Raw genomic sequence first — 15854 nt, 5'->3', positions numbered from 1 at the left:
CTCATGATTTAATGTTGAATTACTTAACAGGGCAATGTGGAGTGAACTCAGTGAGCTCAACCAATCCACGATGGTGTTTATGGTAATTAGAAGGACCTGCGCAGTTTCACATCCTGTTCTTCAAATACCAACATTGACCTGGTTCAAATATCAGCTGAAGTCACACATTTTGCAGCCTATGATTTTTTTAAATCTCATCCTTCTGTATGCCTGTTGTTGGAACAATCTGTTTCTATTTACTCTATTCAATCCATTCATTTCTTTAAACACCTTAATCAAAATATTCCATAATTTTCTTTGTTCTGATTAAACTATAAGTCATCTTTCAAAGCTTTATATTGCATATCCTTACACGAGTGAGCAAGGGCAAATCTACATTTAACCCTTTCTGCTGTCTGGACAAACATCCAATAATTAGGGACCCCTTGCACCTCGCATGCAGCATCTTCCAGCTATTCCTGTCAGGAAAGAGATACAGGACCACCAGACTGAGACACAGCTTTTTCCATGGGCAGTGAGAGTGTTGAATGACTGATAAACTATTCATATATAACCCTCGTGACTCTACTATTTATTGAACAATAATATTTATTTATTTTAATATTTGTATATACATACTGTGCATAAGTATCGTTTGCAGTGTTTTGCACTGACGTCCAGAGAAAGCAGCATTTTGCACTGGTCTAGAGAACACTGTTTCATTGGGTTGTATTTGTACAATCAAATGATAAACAAACTTGAACATGTTTGAAGCTCACATTTTCTCCACAATACACTTGACTGAAGCGATCTCCTGCAGAAGGAAGCAGGAGATCTTATCAGTCATGTGTATTCTCAAGAATACCATTTAAAGGAGTTAGCTGCTGCTTTTAAATTTGTTCCAAGTTGATTTCTTCCTCTAGTGCACTTGATTCTTCCAGGAATTGTTTATTTATGAAATTGCAGATGTTAACAATGAGTGATGTGGCAAAGTTGAATGACATTTTGCTGACTGGGCAGGACGTATTTCCCGTGCAATGTCACACAAGCAGGAGAATGAGGAGGAGGCACACAGAAAAGGACAAGCTGCTGGAGCAGGGATGAAACGAAGAAAAGTTCTCAGTAGGAGACCCTATCCATCTAATACAATGAAAGCTTTGTCCTCGCATTGCCTACCAGATTAGATCAATGACATGTTGAAACAATGTTCCCGTTCCTCAAATAATTCTGTAGGATGCAAGGTCTCCACAAGTAGAAATTCTTTGCCAGAACAGTATAATAAGCAAGAAGAATATGAGGAGAAAGAGAAAGAAGAAAAGTTATGATCGTAGTCCAAAAGCTATTTTCCAAAATACCATCCATCTAGAAGTACAGTAGACATGATCTTCACTGCACAATACCAAGAAATGCAGGAAGCAGCACTAAACACTTAACCATATAACCATATAACCATTTACGGCGCGGAAACAGGCTTAATCTCACTTAATCTGTCAATAGAAGACTCTGCAGAACACTCTCCTCAAATTTAGCTTCCACCCTAAATGTGTCTCCATCTTATATTTGCTTCATAATGTTAAAGGAAACAAAAAAATCTATGTACCAGAATTTGTAGGTTCTATTGATACTAAAAATGCAGGTGAGATTAACATTAGACCAGAAGCCAAGGTAGCAGTTACTGGATAACTTAGTAGCTGAGGAATAATTTAGTGGTTTATTTTTCCAGGCTTGTTATGGAGTGTTCATAATATGAAGGAATTACAGTATGAAATAATGTGCTCAAACAATCTTTTTGATAATTGAAATCAGTACATCCGAGCATTGCTCTTCAAGTTCACTGTAGATGCAGAATTGATGGTAAGAATAATGAACCCAACCCAAAATAATATGTCAACCTCACACCCTTAATCTAACTAAATTTGATAGATTTTTGAAATTAATCAATATGAAAACTAAAGTACTTTTACCATCTGGTTACTGTTACATTGTGGCAGGGTTTCCATCAATTAATGCGGGAATGTGTCAGTACTGCGCAACCTGTGGTGAAATGAGACAGGAAAAGAAAAATTTGACCTTCATCATAACTGTGAATAATTCAGTGTCAGCTGGTTTATGTGGAGCATCATAGATGGGAGTCTTTGAATGGAGATTATTCTCTTACAACGATCATTCTTGAACAGAATTCATGTGAGTTCATAAGTCATAAAAAGTAGACCAAACTGTTCTGGCCTGAGGATATAAACTTATGTAGCTGTAAAAACAAAAGTTTCTGGCTGACACTACACATGCAGGAGTGGTAATAGAGCAGCCATTCTCACCATTTTACAGTTATGGCACCTCCTAGGAATTTGCTCAAAGTTTATGGGCTCCCTTTTCTGTGAAGCAGTCAAATTTTGATTTATTCTGTACTTCTTAGCAACCAACTGCACAATTAAAAATTAAAATTATGCTACTGAAGGTGAAAAGAAAACAAGGCTTTTACTTAAATGTGCCTTGGCTCCCAGGGCAGCCGTATGCCCCCATTGAGAATGACTGTAAGAGAATATGAATCGAGGTCCAGATCACCCAAATTGCATTTCAGTTTTCATTTGGGAATATAACATTGACTACCAACAGACAGCTGTTTACATTTATGTCTATGCAAGTTTAATTATGTCTATCTTTAATTTCAGAACAATATAATTGGGGAAAAATAGAAGCATCTGCTCAGCAATACATACAAACGATTCATCAATGAGTTTACTAAAAAAAAGCAGAAGGTTCAAATTATTAAACAGTCATAATCCACTGAGGAAAAATTGTTTGGTCTAGATGCAATGTTAGATATCCATGGACATCAAATTCTTGCTTTTAATTATTTTGAAATATGATTAGAACATTTATCTGAACATATATTTCCATATTTGCATCAATAGAAATATGTCCATCCATACAGAATTGGCAATATAATTGGTCACAACCATGAACACTATAAGGAATTATTTTGGATATAATTGAATAATCTAATTGGGATCTGGTATCTTGACATTAAAAACTATACTTATTAGGCTAAAAATTAAACATTGATAACATTAATCAAACATATTGACATACAATTAAGTAATAACATCTTACATCTGCCCAAACCATGTGAAGAGAGGACCATGATTCAACAATTATAATTGCAAGAAGTCAATATTAATAAAAATAAATAATATGATGATATGTCAAAACTGGTCCCAGCAGATGCAAAAGTTCTGACAATAATCCAAAATGTAGGGATCTAAAGGATGAATAGCCTTCAAATAGTATATGAACTTTGAGGAAAGCTGTTTTATCGCCAAACACAAATATGGGAGAATCAAAGATCCACCCTTAGTGAGAAAGGCTCAATGAATCCAAATAAATTATATAGCTTAGTAAAAATCCTTATTGACTGATTTCATTATTTAGATAAGGTTATGGTGATAAGCTTCACTCTGCCAGACATCTTGACATAGCTACAATTGTAAAGTCAGAATAATTATACCTTTTCTTTAAATGACCAGAACAGTCTAACAAAAACAGAAATGCTGGAAGAAGTCAAGCCATATCTGTGGGAAAAGAAGTTAGTTCACATTTCAGGTTGAAGACCCTCCATCAGAACTGACAAATAGAGAACGTACATTAAGCCAGAGAAGATGCAGCGTTCAGTGGGTGGAATGAAGGAAGTGTCAGCAATGGGTTGAAATGATGGTCAGCCAATGAATGAACAATTAAGCACCTTTGTCCACATTACATGTTGCTAATGCTATGACATGTGGATGTTATTTTATCATCTGGCCTACTGGGGTATGCTGGGAAGCCAGAATTTACAAATGAAAATAGAAATTAAAGGAATGGCAAGCCCAAATAACCAATTCTGATACAAGCAAAAATAACAAGTTACCTGAAGTTGTAAAATTTATATTTAGTCCTGTAGGTTGCAACAACATGCATAGATGAGAAACGAGGTGTCGTTCCTCAGTTTATATAGGGCATTGTTGTAACAGTGCTTCAAGCCACAGACAATGAGGTCAGAATGGAGGAGGGATGGTGAATAAAATTGGCTGGCAACTAGAAGCTCAGGGCCATGCCTGCAGACCCTTTAAAAGAATCCCCCAAACTGAATTTGGCTTCTCCAATGAAGAGGCCACATTATAAGAATCAATAAAGTAGTCCAGTTTGGAAAAGATGGTAATGAATTGCGGCTCCATTTTGGAATGATTGTTTGAATCCCTGAATGGCGGGAAGGCAAGAGGTGAATGGACAGGTATTGGATCTCCTCTCGTTGCATGCAAATGTGTTGTGAGATGCAGACTGCTGGGTAGGGATGAAAGAGCAAAGGAATTATCACAGAGCAATCCCGAATAAATGGGTAAATACCGAAGTCAGTCATGAAATTCACCACGGTCTTCAGTACTTTTGGTTGATTGAGGAAAGGCATATCTGAAGTTAAAACCTCAGACCTGGCACAAAACGCAACATCTACCACACAGTAATGATCTGTGTTCTCCCAAATGTTCCTGAGAACTGGACGAATAGCGGCAGGAATGTGAAGCCACTGTAAAAATACACTATCATTTCCACAAAGTCCTCCAAATTGACAGGAATATCAGTGTCCTCTCCCGGACCAATATCCTCAAGCATTGAAGCCCTATCCACCGACAGTTTGCCACTTTATGCAGGCCATATCTCTTGCTTTCCTGACATTGAGTTCCCTCGTGGCAAGGGAGAGAAAAAATATATCCAGGATGCACTCAAAGCCATGTTGAAGAAATGCAATATCCGTACTCTTTTGGGAATCTCTGACCATTGACTGCTCAAAGTGGAAAATCAGCATCTGAAATGGTATTGGGATACTCAAGCACATATGACTGAAAGAGTGCATCACCACCCAGCAAGTATATCCTGCCCCATCTGTGAAAGAACAACATGAAAGCAGGCCCTTTGGCCCAACTTCTGGCTCATAAACATTTCCTATTTGCCAAAGAGCCCATGGCCGTCCCTTCTGCTGCCTCAAAATCCACAAAAACAAAATGGAAATAAATCATCCTCGATCCATAAGCTCTGCCTAAAATTAGGAAAAATGAATGAATTGCATTTGTATGGATTTAGGACATTGGCAGCAAGATTTGTTGCATAAAGTTAATAGGGTAGATAAAGGATGCTGATGTGGAGTGCAACAGAATTGGAAGTATAGGGACGTATAAAAGACTATCATTAAAGTTAATAGGGTAGAATAAAGGATGCTGATGTGGAGTGCAACAGAATTGGAAGTATAGGGACGTATAAAAGACTATCATTAAAGTTAATAGGGTACAATAAAGGATGCTGATGTGGAGTGCAACAGAATTGGAAGTATAGGGACGTATAAAAGACTATCATTAAAGGTAAGCAAGAAAATCTGCAGATGCTGGGGTCAAGTGCAGTACATGACTGCCTTTTACTTCCTTTGGATGTTGCATGACCTGCTGAGTTTCTCCAGCACTTTTGTATATTGCAAAAGACCAATATTAGAATTTTGTGGTATATGAGCAGAGACATTGACAATGTCATCAAGGCAGGAGCAGATGGGTTAACGATAATGCAACTTGTAGTTGAAGCTTATTTGGATCAATTCGACGCCAAGTTGCAAACTGCCTGGGAGCATAGGCCAGGGCCAAGAATATATCTTTGGTGTCACCAGAAGTGCAAGAGAAGCAGAAAATAATGCAAGTGATTCATTGGCTATGAATGATCCTGAAGATGGTGGAGAAAGGATAAAAAAAAGGATGCTGTTGTCAGTTGGGTCAAGCTTATAAAGAAGATAAAAATAATATCATTTGTATCACAATCGCTGCTGGGTATTTCCATCATTTGAGGCATTTTACTTTTGCGTAATGTGTTCCTTTTCTAAGATGCTTATTTATTGGGAGTACAAGAGAATTTGATTTTTTTTAAATATAGATGAGGCCTCCCAATGCAAGAAGTTTGCATTAATATGGTTATTTACAGACCGTTAACTTACAACAATTTTGGCCAATTTAATTAAAGTGCTTCCAGTTCAACGCAGCTGCGGGACTGCCTTTGTCTAAACTGTCTGCCAATTTGGTTCACTTCCATATTGCTTTATTAGGATAAATTGTACTTACCGGGAAAAAAAACACAATACGGACACTGATACTTGGCATACTTTGGTAACCATAGTGATAGGACCTGCATTTGTTTGATATTTTAGCATTAACGTTGGAGTGACCCAAAAGGAGAGATAAAAATACACTGACGCATGTACGGCATTTCAAGTTGGAATGAAAGTTCACTCTTTACAAATGAACTTCGTGATTCTGTAAGCTCTGTGGAGATGCATGTGTATACAGCATTAACTTAACCATCACTAACGTACACCAGCGGCCAACTTACTGTGGCCAATTGTAATCAATGAAAACATCACTGAAGATTAAAAACGAGATAATTGCACATGAATGCAATGTGGTTCGTCAGCATTCCCGCAACCACAAACGAATTAAGCAGTTTCTAGCTATATCACAGTTAGGCAAGACATTTCAATCAAGTTAGCAAAAAAGCTCTCACTTTATGGCTAATAACCCAGCATAGATCCATATTCTGATTCACAAAGATCAAATATTCTTTCAGTGTGCCCTGTTAAAAAATAATTCGTGCAGCGCTAGCCTTTAATGTGGATGTAACTGTATTAGACCCATATTTTCACTCCACATTTGCTGTAAGAATTCTGTCATTGCATCATCAAAATTATTACCAATTCAGTATTATAGCAAATGAATCATCGAAATAATCACGTCAGCAGCCAGTTACAATGGAAAATAATCATCTTAATCTCTACCTTTATCCAACTTTTTGGGTCTCTGGGTATTTCATATTTAACATTACTTTGCCTCGTGCTTTATCAAGGTATCAGCAGCTAAAATGTAACAGTTTAGTCAATCGGAATAGAAAAACATTCAATCATAAAACTGCCCATTCCAAGTTACCTGTTGTTTGGTGGTAAGGTAATCTTGTTAGAATACACAAATCTATTCATCCAAGGTATCTAAAGAGTTTGTGGCACACCTATAATTATAAAAAAATCAGAGAATCACACGTCATTAACTGTCTTCATTAGAGAATCAGCGTTAATTTAATGAAACCTGATACATAACAATATATCTGATCACCTTGGGGCTTACAGTTGCAATCCTTTCATTAGAATTTCAAATAATACAAAATATTTTAATAACAACTTGTGCATATACAACACTAATCTTAACCTCAGAGCATTTAACCCCCTTTGTAACAAATGAACCACTTGTTCTAATGTGGAAATGAGGCAGTAAATTTGCATATGTTCTATAAAAAAATATTTATCAACTTGTCTAAAACGTATTTGACGGCCCTACTTCAAAATGTTCCAATAAAATCTTCTAGGTCATCCTGGTAGCACAGGTACAGAATCATATTAACATCTCATTAAAAAAGCATTTCTGTCAATGCATTGTAACCCTAGTACTGAAGTATATTGCTCAGTCTTCGTTTTTCAAGCGAGTGCTTCAAATCCAGAATTGCCCCTGATTAAGAGCACAGGAATGTGATCTAAAGGTGGACCAATTTTAATCTGGTCATTAAATTCTTTATTTGTAATTCAGTTTACTCATATAGGGGACTTAAGAAATCAGAACAGATGTAGGTCATACCAGCCCTCAACCTGCTAAACCATTTGAGATCAGATCAGTGATGGCCTCAAATCAAATTTAAAGGTAAAAATTTCATTATTGTCATGTAATACTACTTTTGGAATGTAACAGACATGAAATTCTTTAATTTTTATCTATCATAAGGCAGAGTCGCCACTTTGTCCAGAGCCCCTCACAAGTGTTGATACTCTATTTTAAAATCAACATTTTAGCCTTAAATATGCTTCAATAACTCTGAACTTATAGCCACTTTCAGGTGCTCGGACGCAGATAATGCGCCGGCAGACGTGGCTGGGGGAGTGCAGCTGGGACATTTAGGTGGCCGCGGAGAAGATGCCTTTCTGTCACCTGAACGTGGCAACTGAAAGAGAGCCGCGTCCGAGCGAACGCCAGCTCCTGTGAAGTGTGGCTGTAGTCCCCCTGCTGCTTTCAGGTGCAACAGGGGATTCTCAGAACCGGAGATTATACCTACTGAGATAGAAAATTTCAACGATTCACAACTCATGTCAGAGAAATTTCTACTGCCTAAAATGGATGCTCCATTATCCTGAGACTATATCTGAGTACAAAATTCAGATTCAGATTTATTGTCAGAGAACGTACACGACATCACATCCAACCCTGAGATTTTTTTTCCTTCGGGCCAGGGAGAGTGACCATTGATTTATTGGTAGTGCAAAAAAATACAACCTACATATGTAAACGTAAAGGTAAACAAACTGTGCATTAAAGAGAAGGGTGAAAAAAAACAATTAAGCGCAAAGGCAAGAGTCCTTAAGTGAATCCCAGATTGAGTTTGTCCTTGAGCAGTCTGGAGGGGCAGCAACTGTTCCTGAACTTGGTGAGGTGAATCTTGTGGCACCTATATCTCTTTCCTGATGGCAGCAGCAAGAACAGTGCGTGCCGCTCTCTAAAGGCGGTGTTCCCTGTAGATGTTCTCGATGGTGAGGAAGGGTTTGCCTGTGATGTCTAGGGCAGCGTCCACTACCTTTTGCAGACCTTCAGGCTTGGCGTGCTTCCGTAGCATCAAGTCCTTCGTGCTTCCGTAGCATCAAGTCCTTTCAGACTCTTGTTTCAATAAAAAAAATCTTCTAAACTTAAGCTTCACCCGAGATCAATGAATCTATTAAGGTTCCCTACTCGTATTGTCACATCTCACAGCCCCAAGACATTGGTCAATGTCTTGTTGTTTGTGTGGTCGTGATGTGCTCAGGTTGACTGGGTGCGTTTGTCGTATTGCCAAAGTACTTAACTGGCTATTCAGCATTTGGAACTTGATTTGTCCTAAATAAACGCTGGCATTTTCTTTGTTAAATTCTTATTAAACGGGGCAATGCCCCAAACCGTTCCGACATCCCGTGCCGCGATCTCACGCTTTTAATAACCCGGTGAAACGCTCCGAGTTGACACACACCCGTTTTGGATTCCGATTGCCCGTGTTGACCGGCCAGCCAGTCCTGAAACTTATCGCCCTCTTCAGGAGGATCTCATTGCCGCGGACTAGTGACGGGCGAAGCAGAAAATAAATACCGGTACTCAGAACTGAACGGAGCCTGCCTTGGAGCATCTGAAAGGACAACTCGATCTGGGAGGAATATTCCCCTCTTTATCTGCTGATCAGCGACACTCACACACAAAACCACCCCCCCCCCCCCCCCCCCCGCCGCGTCGACGGCCAAACCCGAAAGGCGTTAGTGGAATCGGCGGACGCGAAGAAATGTAACGAATTCTAGTCATTATTTCTGCAGGAGCGTTGGATGGTTTCAACAATCGGCTTTAGTTCACGCAAGTCCTGGTACTGGAAGCATCACCTGCCTATATATTCTTTTAAATGTAAGTCTTGCAGCGAGATCACAATAGCTGATGGTTAAGAACCACCCCCACGGTCTCTGAACAAGGAAGTCCAACTGCGCCCTCAGTCTTGCGAGTGCCTTCACATTCAGTCTACAAATGTCTATGAAAACGATCTCGCCTTCTTCTCGAGGTGCTGCTGCACTGCAAAGAGTGGACCGGCGGGAGTGTGTTCAGGTCCTGCATCGCCGACTGAATCGTGAAGCGTGTTACGTCTTTTGAACTTGTTGCTGAGCTGCTTGGGGTGGGGGGATTCTCTCACGGATCCGGTCGAGAGGTTCTTTTAATGCATCACCCACCTTGATCATGCACATGTCTATCAAATGGTGGAGTGGACAGTTCCGAAGCCTCTGAACGCCCGACAAGTGGCCGCTATTGTCAGAGAGGTACGGCGCCAACCAGTTAAAATGTTCTTTTTGCTAATAGTTTGGTAAATGTGCGTCTGCTACTGAAGTTGATGAACCTGCAAATAAGAGGGGACTCTCTAAAGTGCGTGTGTCTACGGATCATCCGGAGGTAGGAATTGCTGCCAAAGAAATGTTTAAATCCCCTGATGCTGGGTCATCGTTTGCAGTGAGGGGGGTTGCCTTGAGAGAGACGATTTTTATTTGCAACTCCTGCCAATGACATCCCCCCCCCCCCCTTTCTGGTTCATTTTGTCTCTCCAGATGTCGGACGTGCCAGCCCGGTTCTGAGTCGGGAGCGACCGGTTGCCCACCCAGCCAGCCAGCGAGCCGCCGAGCATGGCCGCGGGGGTAGCAGCCTGGCTGCCGTTCGCCCGGGCGGCGGCGATCGGCTGGATGCCGGTGGCCAGCCACCCCATGCCCGCCGCCCCCAGCCAGCGCAAGCGGCCGCAGGACGGGCTGGTCATCCTGAACGTGAGCGGCAGGCGCTTCCAGACGTGGCGGAGCACCCTGGAGAGGTACCCCGACACCTTGCTGGGCAGCTCGGAGAAGGACTTCTTCTACAACGACGAGATCCGGGAGTACTTCTTCGACCGGGACCCGGACATCTTCCGGAGTATCTTGAATTTCTACCGCACCGGCAAGCTCCACTACCCGAGGCACGAGTGCATCTCGGCGTACGACGAGGAGCTCTCCTTCTTCGGCATCATCCCCGAGATCATCGGCGACTGCTGCTACGAGGAGTACAAGGACCGAAAGCGCGAAAACGTCGAGCGCATCCTGGACGACGCCGAGGACGAGCTGAGCAGCGAGAACCGCCTGCCGTCCCTGACGACGCGCCAGAAGGTGTGGCGCGCCTTCGAGAACCCGCACACCAGCACCCTGGCGCTCGTGCTCTACTACGTCACCGGCTTCTTCATCGCCGTCTCGGTCATGGCCAACGTGGCGGAGACGGTGCCGTGCGGCGCCCTGCCGGGCAGCGTGCGCGAGCTGCCGTGCGGCGAGCGCTACGCCTTGGCCTTCTTTTGCCTCGACACGGCCTGCGTCATGATCTTCACCATCGAGTACCTGCTCCGCCTCGTGGCGGCCCCCAGCCGCTACCGCTTCGTCCGCAGCGTCATGAGCATCATCGACGTGGTGGCCATCATGCCCTACTACATCGGGCTGGTGATGACGGACAACGAGGACGTCAGCGGCGCCTTCGTCACCCTGCGGGTCTTCCGGGTCTTCCGGATATTTAAATTCTCCCGCCATTCGCAGGGCCTGCGCATCCTGGGCTACACCCTCAAGAGCTGCGCCTCGGAGCTCGGCTTCCTCCTGTTCTCCCTCACCATGGCCATTATCATCTTCGCCACGGTTATGTTTTACGCCGAGAAGGGCTCCGCTGCCACCAAGTTCACCAGCATCCCAGCTGCTTTCTGGTACACCATTGTCACCATGACCACTCTGGGGTAAGCACTTTGGGGTTCATCCCGCTCTCGCTGCTGCATTTGTAACCCTCTGTATCACTTACGACTCTTTTTCTAATGAACAAAACCTATCTGGGTGGATAGCAAAATTGTGTATAATTCCAATAGGATCCATTTGGCCTGTAAGACCACAGTAGGTTTATCATTTCCAACCTGTGCTGCAAATGTTGCATTCCCTCCAGGTGTGTAGTTTGCTTGTCCTGGGGAACTTTCCTTTTTTTTAAAAATCTTGGTACCACTGATTCATTGGGGGCTTGCCACGTGTTGACATCCACGCTTTTGGGGTTCATTTGGAGTAAACTTCAATGCACACAGCGATCCTTGGATTTCAGTGCCCGGTGCTTTTCAACGGGTGCCCATTGTGATGGGCATTGTGTGAAATTATTTGAATGTTTGCCAAGAAGTGGACATATGACGCTGCATGAAGTTTTAGTTGCTTGGTAGAATTTTTGGAAAGTCTGAGACTCGCCTTCTTGTATGTCTCATTTTCATGCAGGTTTGATCTATGCCCATATTTTGATGATACTTTGAAATAAACATTATAATTCAAAGGGCTTTTTACAAGTTAGATAAGCATTAACTTTTTTTAAAGAAAATGCAACACCACAGTTAAATCTAGCTCTGCAAAGAAAATAGTTTAGAAGCTCAAGACTTCAGAAGAGTCGGTATGCAAAGTTGTACTTGCTCTCCTCTGATGTGAAGCTGTGGTTTATACTTGTGATCCAGCAAACATGGATAGGTGCTCAATAAAATATGAAGCAGTTTGGAGGACCAGGCGCTGTTCTTGTACCAATTGTAATCATCTGTATCACTTACAACTATTTTTCTAATGAACAAAACATATCTGGGTAGATGATTGAAACCAGTCCACTTTTTTGGCCACTGTCATGTGAATAATTCCAATAGGATCACTGTAAAACAGTGATTGATATTAGTAGGTTTATCATTTCCAACATGTGCTGCAAATGTTCAGGTGATAGGATGATGCATAATGAGTGAATGACTCTTCCTCTGTCACTGAGTTGATATACTGAATTAGCCAGTTTTCTAATGGTAGTTGTTAATGCTGTAAGTTGACTATGGAAATACAAGTTATAAACTACAAAAAGCAATTTCACATAACATTGTGCTGTTTAGATTAAGCATACACCTGGTCTTGAGTGTGATACACATTATCATGTTGTGGAGGCCTAAATATGTTGTTTAAAAGGTGAGCTCGCCCACAAATTGCTAAATATTTAGTGCTATATATGACAGGACAGACTTTGTTCATTCTCCAAGATAATGCTTGACTGTGAAGGAAAATTATTCAAAGGCGATGCTAAAGTAAACAATTAAACACAGTGCCCTATAAGAAACAATTTAAAAGCTTGATTTTTTTTGAGCATGGCATTGGATCCAGCTCTATTATATTTGCTGTGGGGAAGAGATTTGGAAGTTAAAGACTTGCTGAACAGCCGAGAGCATATGGGGACCTCCTGAACACATCAGACCATTATTCACCCAACATTCTCTTTTCACTAGATTCACTGAAGAGTGACCCATTGTGCAAAAATTTAGATTCACTGAAGAGTGACCCATTGTGCAAAAATTTAGATTCACTGAAGAGTGACCCATTGTGCAAAAATTTAGATTCACTGAAGAGTGACCCATTGTGCAAAAATTTAGATTCACTGAAGAGTGACCCATTGTGCAAAAATTTAGGTTTGCTGCCGTAGACTATTGTGGTATATGAATAGTTTGAAGTGTCAAATTTATGGAAAATAACTAATATTAATGGATTTGAGTGTTAAAAAGTTTTTGTATCAGGGCAGAATTTTTAGTTGGTATGCTATCAGGGAAGTTGCTAAATAATTAAATTATGATATATATTTATGTCAGTTCTAAGTTTTCAAGTGGACATTCCACAAACTTTGCAAATATTTATTCTGTTCTCTTGCAAAAGAAAAAGGAATTAAATGATATTCCCTGCATTGTTTGCATTTGCTTTGCCTCTAGAAATGGGGGTTAAAGGAAAATATGCCTTTCAATTCAGGGTTCAATCTTAGAAATCTTGAAACTCAGCCTTTTAAACTGATTCTCAGAAGTTATTACAAAAGAGGTGATCAGACTGTAGAAAACTACAAATCCTTGTCAAGTTGCTTCCAGAGAAATGTCCTTTAATATGAATGGTTGTCACAACTCCCCACTTCCTTGCAAAGGAGAAACAAAACATGTGACTTCCACGATGCTTCCAAAACCCAGGCACAGGTAAGATGAAATGACCATTAAAATGGTCACGATCCAAATGCAGGAACAGACCTGCTTCCTTTACCTAGATATGGGTTCATCAAAATGACCATTACAATGGTCACAGTGGGTCAATACTTCTCCTGACGAGGAGAACCAGCAAAATTGTCCATTTCACCCAGTCACCCCACCTTTGTGTTTTGCACATCTCTGGTTGCTCATTAATCAATCCTTCCTCTTCAAGCGTCCCAATCACATGACTTTCTGGAAGTCCCTCTCACATGACTCTTTGTACATGTCCCAACTGTTTCTCTTGGATAAGCACCATTGTTCTTTTGTCTTTTTCCAAAGCATTACTCTGTTATCAATATTTAACTGTGCCTTTCTAACTGAGCTGTGAAAAGTTTTGCTGTGAAAAGTTTGCCACCTGTGTTAACCCCTAAAGTATGGTCACTAAATGAAATGTGAGCTTGTAATACCTAGATCAAATTAATCACTGTTCTCTTCATTTTATGCACACAGATTAAACTGTTAAAAATCTTTAAACAATAGTTATTATTTTTAAAAAAAAGAAAGAATACTTAAATAGTGTCATGATGTTTCCCTGAGGTAAAATAAATTATAGTTCTGCAGCTATCAAGGATGCATAGTACATTATTATTAGAATCGTATTCCAACTTCAGGCTTCTTAATGAAAATTTGAGGCAGTATTCACCACCAGTTTTAGTGGTTTGTGATAATTTAAATATACCTTTTTTGTGGTTATCTGGCTTTTTTGCAAACAGTTGTATCTAATCAGGGGCACCAATTATTCCCCTTTGCAGCAAACTCAAAAGGAAAAGACAAACTTGACACTTTTATGATGGTAATAGTTCTTAATGTCCTGGAACAACAAATATTACCTTCTGGCTTTGTGAGGCAATATGTTATTTGCTTTCATACACTTACCCCTTTTACTCGGATGATTAAAGCTATATTATCTGCCTTTCGAGCCCTTCACTTAGCTGTGTGAATGCATCAAAGGCGGATGGAGGGAGGAGGGTCTGAAGTTACGACTTTTATTCCGCCAAGGTAGGTTGTGAAAGAGGTGGAGCTGGGCTGTACTACAAGTCCTGCCTCTTTTGCTTCGGGAAGCCAGCTTGCTGTGTAAAAGGACCCACCTACCCGGTGTTTTTCTGTTCTGTTTGAACAAGCAAGCTGGCTTCCAGAGACAGGTCATGTATATGGCAATAACATGGCTTCTCAGTGTAAAAAGTCTTACTGGTATGATCTTGTGAAAATCAGGACTAAGTGTGTAATTTTGTGTTAATTTTATCAACAATGTTGAAATAAAATGCAATTTGGGATATACTAAAGCCAAAATTGCAAGTTTTAAAGTTTTTTTTTAAAAACACTGGAATTCATCGGTTTTTTTTATTTTTGTTTATTAAGACTTATGGATTGCTGAGATTCTATTGACTGTGCTATTAGTATATAGGGGTTGTAAACTTTATTGACACTTGTGAACAGCTTCATAACTATAGGATAGCAACATGTTTGTTTCTGCATACATTTGTAACTTCTTGGCATCAGCAAGGCATTTATGTTGAGATTAACTTAGAACAGATGCAATAACTTAAAACTAGGTATCGGGGAGATACGTGAACCATCAGCAGTAGAATTATATACTATCATTATTTATAACTTCATGGCCCAGCATGTTGTTCACTCTGTTCTGCTATTATCAAACGAGAGAATGAGTAATGCAACCAGGTCTGCTGGGAGCAGAGCCAGGTGCACCTAAAAAGTACAAATAAAGTTTCAGCACAGATATGTGACAAACAATAGACAGAATTAATGTATCTCTTCAAATCTCTGCAGTTACGCTGTATCTAGTTGTGAATGGTGGATAATTAAATTGCTAATGAGAGGAAGCAGCATCAAGAATATCCCAGCATGTGAATGTAAAAGACAAGGCCAAAGCATTTACCAATATATTTAGCCAGAAATGTGCAAACATGATTTTTTTTTCCCCCCTAGTTTCCTCCAGAGATTTTCACTTGTATGGAAACAAGTCTTCAGCCAATTTATCTCAATCCAATTCATGTGAAGAAATGATTGAGAGAACAAGCAATGGTGGCACTGCTGGAGATACAGTATTTATAGTGCTTAGAACCGACCCAGGAGAGTGGAGACACAGAACTGCTCTGAGGGGTTCAACCACCCTGTCCTAAAGCCGGCAGCTCCATACAGGCTCA

General features: G+C 40.7%; 1 protein-coding gene across 3 annotated transcripts in view; it reads left to right on the top strand.

Annotated features, from left to right (window-relative positions):
- Positions 1–10237: 10237 nt before the first annotated feature.
- kcnd2 (potassium voltage-gated channel, Shal-related subfamily, member 2) overlaps positions 10238–15854 on the top strand; it is a 44100-nt gene continuing 38483 nt past the window's right edge. For 2 of the 3 annotated variants that reach the window (XM_069903961.1, XM_069903962.1), the window contains exon 1: positions 10238–11370. In XM_069903961.1, the coding sequence (XP_069760062.1) occupies positions 10259–11370 (1112 nt within the window). In that variant the 5' untranslated portion in view covers positions 10238–10258. Of the gene's footprint in view, positions 11375–15854 lie in introns of those variants that run through there. The other variant, XM_069903963.1, reaches the window with a different exon arrangement.

The sequence above is a fragment of the Narcine bancroftii genome, chromosome 11, assembly GCF_036971445.1.
Source record: "Narcine bancroftii isolate sNarBan1 chromosome 11, sNarBan1.hap1, whole genome shotgun sequence".
Classification (NCBI taxonomy): domain Eukaryota; kingdom Metazoa; phylum Chordata; class Chondrichthyes; order Torpediniformes; family Narcinidae; genus Narcine; species Narcine bancroftii.
This window is presented reverse-complemented; position numbering and strand designations above follow the sequence as displayed.